The sequence below is a fragment of the Entamoeba invadens genome (assembly GCF_000330505.1).
Source record: "Entamoeba invadens IP1 unplaced genomic scaffold scaff_1105074726209, whole genome shotgun sequence".
Lineage (NCBI taxonomy): Eukaryota > Evosea > Mastigamoebida > Endamoebidae > Entamoeba > Entamoeba invadens.
The window spans coordinates 176,040-182,200 of NW_004440269.1; the positions used below are offsets into that span (position 1 = coordinate 176,040).

Genomic DNA, 6,161 nt, shown 5'->3' on the forward strand with positions numbered 1-6,161 from the left:
GGTCGGTCAACAAGTTGTTGACTTGTGGAATTTTGATGAGGTTTTTGCATTGTGTTCCGTTCGTTAAAAGACTCAAAAAGATGTCGATCGTCTTGTTAATCAAATCGATATTCGTCGGATATTTCAAGAAATTCGACGAGAGTTTTTCGATGATAAAGACCATCATATCGTCAGTCGAATTCACACCCAACCCATTTTTAATGTCCTTCAATAAGTCGTCCCTGTTGTTTAATTTCGTTAACATCATCGTCTTGAAGTTCGAGAAGAATTTGAGGTACTCCAACTCCGTCGATATTTCAGCGGTTTTCAAACTGTTGTCCCACTTCCCAAGCCCAAATATCCGATTCGTCGTTCTGATTTGTAAGAAAATGGAGACTATTATCTTCGGCTGAACACCATCTTCTTGACTGTTCCGGTACGACGATACTCCTCTTCCCAAGAGCGAATTCATCAGTGACAAAAACCACAACAACTTCGTCTCAATCTTTTCCAACAGTACTGAATTGTAATTGTGTGTGTCTTCGAGCTGCGAAAGCTCAGACATGCAAATCGATTTGTTATTCTCCAAAAAGTCATACATGGGCCCAAGATTCAGTCTTGTGAGTTGTGAAATGTTCTCAATCAATTCATTACAGTTCAGGTCAACATCATATAAAACACATTCACCACCACAGTAGTTCATCCCATTCAAATAATTTGAAATCGAATCGATCAGTGTTTGGCAGATCGCAAACACTATTTTGTTGAATGTGCCCTCGGCTTGGGGGTCTTCTGAAAACGACCCCGAGTTAATAATTTTGTTCCAGAACGAGAGAATGTAATTCACTGATTCGCCAAGGGAGAGCCAGTTTTGTACCACAAGCAATGAGAAGTTATTCAGTGTTTTTAAATTGTTCGTCGTAAGAATTTGTGACATCTGAACGTTTGATTTGAGCCGTTCCAAAAACTTGCAGAACACCGCGCAAGCATCTGGAGTTTTGATCAGTAGTCCGTTGTTCATGATATTGATCGCTCCATTAAACATGTTTTGGAAAAACACAAAGGCGTCCGCACTACTTTGCCACGACGCTTTTCGGATGGACGCAATTGTGGCCAGTAATTCAAGTACTTTGATCGCCATTTTCTCAGACGCAAATATCGCTTTGAAGAGTCCGTCCATAAACATAGAATTATCCACAATCGGAATGTAGATGCTCGGTAGTTGAATCGTTGCTAAATCATCGTTCAATTCGTCTACCATCGTCCCCGTGAAATTGAACTTAAAACACGACGTCAACAAATCCAAGGTGTTCTCCAGAATCGTCAACGCATTTGTTATTTGTTGCCCTTGGCTTAACACTTGTAAGCAGACCTGATACGCAAATTCAAATATCAGTCGGAGCCCGTTGTCTCTGAATGACGTAATTGTCTTTCTCACCATCGTCTTATCAGCATCGGATAACGTTTCTACTATTTCCATCATCGAATACAAGTAAAACACAACGTTGTTCGGGTCTTTGCGGCCACCCTCGACAAGTAGTTGAACGTATTGTGGAGCTTCTTTCGTTTCAGTGTAAAGTGCTCTCAACAGGAGTGCCTGTGTATGTGAGGCTATTCTCGCACACGCACCATCTAAAGAAGGTCCGCGGTTTAACAGAAAATCAGACATGAGCATAAATGCTTCAACCTTTTGTTTCTGGTTCGTCGATGGCAAACTTAAGATTTCTGACATACATTTCACCGCGTGCATCTTTCTGTTACTCGTCTTTCTTTCATATTACTACAATGCATATAACGCCACTATGACTTAAAATCAATGAAATACCCACAGGTTGACATCATGCGGTCTTAACTATCTTTTATAATTATTTTTACTATAAATATAGTTTAACTATACCTTCAAGGCAACATACTAGAATATACTATTGTAAATACTATAACGGAGAGAACAAACAAGAGCAAATCGATTTTGACTCTGAACCATGACAATTTTGCACTGAGGAGCGGTAAATACTACTTTGAGGTTACACCCGGTTGTATAGAGCCGAGTCAAAAGTTGTTCGATCTCGGGAAGTTGCATATTTGTTGTGTTGACGATTTCCGTGTTTGGTGCACTCATACTGAATTATCTGGCTTTTTTGAGTTTTTCATTTTCTTTTTATTTTGTGTGTTTTTTCACTTTTCATTCCACCGTTTTTGAATTGATGAGTTAACTATACTGTACTTTATTTTACTTTTCAATATTAATGTAATAATAAACAACTCAATTAAACAAAAACGTACGGAAAATATTTTAGACAAATTTTGTGTATTTGACGGGAAAATTTACTTGAGGATCGATTTTTCAAGTTTCTTGAGTTGTACGATAAATCCATTTTCTATATCAACAACAGGACAATGACCTTTAATCTCTTCAACCGCCTTTTCCATTCTCATGTTTTCAAATCTCATGAGGACTGCGGCAGCGACGACGGGCGATTTGTTGACCCCCGTCCCACATATAATAAGCACGCCGTTCCCCATTTTTGCAATCTCATTCACAAAATTGAAAATGAGTGATAAAGATTTGAGAAGTTGAGAGCCCTCCTCGGTATTTAAGCCCACGTGAAGGGTGAAAAAATTTGATTTTTCGAAAAAAGTCGGAACCTCATCACCGACAAAGACAAGCCCTGTGATGTTCTGGTCGTGGAGGTATCGCAAGTGATGCGCCGACACAAATGAAGCAATATGAAGTCTCTTCCGTATCCGTGTTGGAGGTGGGGTTGGAAATGTATCCACACTATATTTAACGTTTGGGCGAATGTTGTCCAAGTCACAGTTCCCACCCAATTTCAACGTTTTCAGTGTCGGGTGATCTGCTGGAAAGACTTGCAAAAAGTTAAGACTAAACTGTTATTATTGGTAGTGAAACGGTGATGAACAAACGACATGTCGAGAACTTCCAGTGCCAGAGAGGTGTAGTTAGGAGAAACGCAAATGATCTCGTTTGCTGAGAGGTTTAAGAACCTGAGGTTACTTAGCTTCAAAATATCACAGGGGAAGAGTTCCAAGTTGCATGCTTGCAGAGATAAAGAGTCGAGTGAGGCTGGGAGATTACCGAGTAAAGAACTTGCTGGCGTGTTGTTCAAAATGAGTGTTTTGAGTGAGTTGCACATACTGATGTCGAGTTTTTGAATTGGGTTATTCGACAAATTGAGATATAATAGTTTTGGCGCACTCATACAAAAGGTTTTGATTGAATTGCTATCACAAACAAGACTCACGAGTTCTGGGAATGTCACGTCTTTCACTGCGGTGATTTGATTTGCCGAAATTGCAATTTCGGTAAGACTGTCAAAGACAGGGATCTTCGAGAAAATGTTTTCTGTCACATCGAGTTTTTTAACGTTTTTCATAAACACCAAATCGGAAATTTTGTTGTGTGCAGCAATTAATGTCAGCACGGTGTTCATCACAGGACATTGAAAGAAAGCGTTGTGTGAAATGTTCAGTTCCTTCAAACTTTGTGGAAGGCTCGGAAGTGCCGAGAGGTTGTTAAACGACAAGTTAAGTGAACGCATAAGTACGTACTCTGAGATGTCTGGCAACGTGTCCAGAGCATTACTTGAAAAGTCTATCGATGTGACTTCATTTTGTATTACAAACTTCGCGCTCACATTAAAATTGTCGAGCTTCCTTTCAGTGAGTTGTTGGTTAATTCTTGTACAATTATAGTATAATTATGGTAAAGAATAGTAAATGGAAGTTCCAAAGAACGAAACAGTCGAAGCAATCAGAAGAACAATGAGAAAATAGCATTGGATATGAGAAAGAACAAACAGGAGTGAAAGATTGAGGTGGCCAGCGACAAGACACTTTTCCAAGTCCACGCTTTTTCTGTCTTCCTTTGTTCTGCTCATTTAGCAATTTTGAGTTTTTTGAAAGCGAAAAGGGTAGAATGCTTCAGTTTTAGGCTTTTCATCCATTCCAACTGAAATCCCGTCAAATCCCGGAATGGTGGTGTGTTATTCAGCACATTGGCTCTGAAATGTTATAAAAAACAATAACTTATATCACTTCTTCGACTTCTTAAAGTCTTGGAGGTGAGCTAAGTAGCTTTTAGGTATTGGTTTCTTTTTATTCAGGGACTTCACAATGGACTCTGTAGGCGGGTGGTTTTGTTGTATGACACTCAAAATGCCTGGAATACTATGTTTAAATGCTCTCTCATAGAACAATTTCGCGTCTCTGAAATCGACGGTATTATCTCCTCTGTGCTTTGCAAATATCATCATCTCCTCTACACTTTGTTCGACATATTCTTCTATCATTTCTTGAAAAAAAGATATAACATCAGAGTCTGGTAACAGTCTAGGATCTACCATTCTCATCGTTTGTAAGATATTCTCTCGTGTTACAAGTTCTCCTTGTGGTCTTTCTTTTTGCGGCTTTGTTAATCGTTTTCTGTCCATTGCCTTATTCCGTTTTTTTCTCTTTTTTTAATGACAAATAATTATATTATATCTGTTATAATTATATTATATACAAAATAATTATAACGTATCTATAATATTTATATTATATCTAATTAAATTGTATTATAGTTAATTATAATTATATTATATCTATTATATTCTATTTATACTGTATCTATTATAATTACAATAGATATATTATAGTTACCACGACAATAAAAAAAGTGACTTAGAAATCTTTATTTTTCACCTTTGTCTTCTTTGATATCTCTAGCGGCTTGAGCTTCGGGGCTTGGGTCATAGTACTTATCGAGAGTCTCATTAGAAATTCTTTTCAACATATCACGGGGGAAAGTTCTGAGTAAAGACCAAGCCAAGTCCAAGCTTTGGAAGATATCTCTTGATTCGTAGTAGTCTTGTGCGATGAATTTTGACTCGAATTTGTCCAAGAATTCCAACGCCAATTTATCTTCCATACTTAAAGCTTCTTCACCGACGACTGCTTTAATTGATTGTGCGTCTTTACCAATAGCGTAGTTAGCGTACAATTGATTCGAGACTTCCGAATGGTCTTCACGAGTCATTCCTTCACCGATAGCGGACTTCATTAATCTACTTAAAGATGGTAATACATTAATAGGAGGATAGATTTGTCTATTATGCATTTGTCTATCAACATAGATCTGGCCTTCTGTGATATACCCAGTCAAATCTGGAATAGGATGTGTGATATCATCATTAGGCATAGTCAATATAGGAATCTGAGTAATCGACCCTACACGGCCATTGACACGCCCAGCTCGTTCATAAATCGACGCAAGATCGGTATACATATACCCGGGATACCCACGACGGCCCGGGACTTCTTCACGCGCCGCTGAGACTTCTCTCAACGAATCGGCGTATGAGCTCATATCTGTTAAAATGACCAAGACGTGCATATCGCAAGTGTACGCAAAGTATTCTGCTGTAGTTAAAGCAAGACGTGGTGTAATAATACGTTCAATAGTCGGGTGGTTAGCTAGATTTAAGAATAAAGTGACTCGTTCCATTGATCCATTCTCTTCAAAGTCTTGTCTAAAGAATCGAGCTGTTTCCATATTAACACCCATAGCCGCAAATACTATCGCAAAGTTATCTTCATGGGTATCAACTACTCCAAGGCCTTTATGTTTGACTAATCCGGCTTGTCTACAGATCTGTGCAGCAATTTCATTGTGTGGAAGACCAGCAGCAGAGAAGATTGGGATCTTTTGTCCTCGTGCAATCGAATTCATCACATCTATAGCTGAAATACCCGTTTGAATCATTTCTTCGGGATACACACGATTCGCTGGATTAATAGGTTGCCCATTAATATCAAGATAATCCTCAGCAATCACATTCGGCCCTTTATCTACAGGTTTCCCAGACCCATTAAAGACTCGGCCTAACATATCTTCTGAGACTGGAATAGTTAAGACATCCCCTGTAAATTCACATCGCGTTTGTCTCGCATCTATCCCCGATGTCCCTTCAAAGACTTGAACAACAGCTTTGTTCCCAGCAATTTCTAATACTTGACCTTTACGGGTACTCCCATCCCCTAATTTGATATTCACAATTTCACTGTAACGTGGCCCTTTGATGTTGTCTAAGATCACTAGTGGACCATTCACACTCGTCACGGTACGATAATCTGTGTTTAAGTACTATTATCATACTATAATAATACTATTATATACTATA

At 38.7% G+C, this 6,161-nt stretch overlaps 4 protein-coding genes across 4 annotated transcripts; all 4 read right to left on the reverse strand.

The window, feature by feature from the left end:
* Window positions 1-11: 11 nt before the first annotated feature.
* EIN_493090 (hypothetical protein) lies at window positions 12-2,098 on the reverse strand (the record flags this gene model as incomplete). The annotated part of the gene is made up of 2 exons (XM_004255733.1): window positions 12-1,729; window positions 1,934-2,098. Coding segments are annotated over 2 exons (1,883 nt in total), but the record flags the coding sequence as incomplete, so codon positions are not given.
* A 206-nt stretch (window positions 2,099-2,304) lies between these two features.
* EIN_493100 (outer membrane protein yopM, putative) lies at window positions 2,305-3,878 on the reverse strand (the record flags this gene model as incomplete). The annotated part of the gene is made up of 3 exons (XM_004255734.1): window positions 2,305-2,863; window positions 2,905-3,654; window positions 3,799-3,878. 3 exons carry the CDS (start codon window positions 3,876-3,878, stop codon window positions 2,305-2,307), a joined length of 1,389 nt encoding a protein of 462 aa, XP_004255782.1.
* A 153-nt stretch (window positions 3,879-4,031) lies between these two features.
* Window positions 4,032-4,430, reverse strand: EIN_493110 (hypothetical protein; the record flags this gene model as incomplete). The annotated part of the gene is made up of 1 exon (XM_004255735.1): window positions 4,032-4,430. The coding sequence occupies one exon, from the start codon at window positions 4,428-4,430 to the stop codon at window positions 4,032-4,034; it is 399 nt and encodes a 132-aa protein (XP_004255783.1).
* Window positions 4,431-4,672: 242 nt separating this feature from the next.
* EIN_493120 (vacuolar ATP synthase subunit B, putative) lies at window positions 4,673-6,161 on the reverse strand (the record flags this gene model as incomplete). The annotated part of the gene is made up of 2 exons (XM_004255736.1): window positions 4,673-6,111; window positions 6,148-6,161. Coding segments are annotated over 2 exons (1,453 nt in total), but the record flags the coding sequence as incomplete, so codon positions are not given.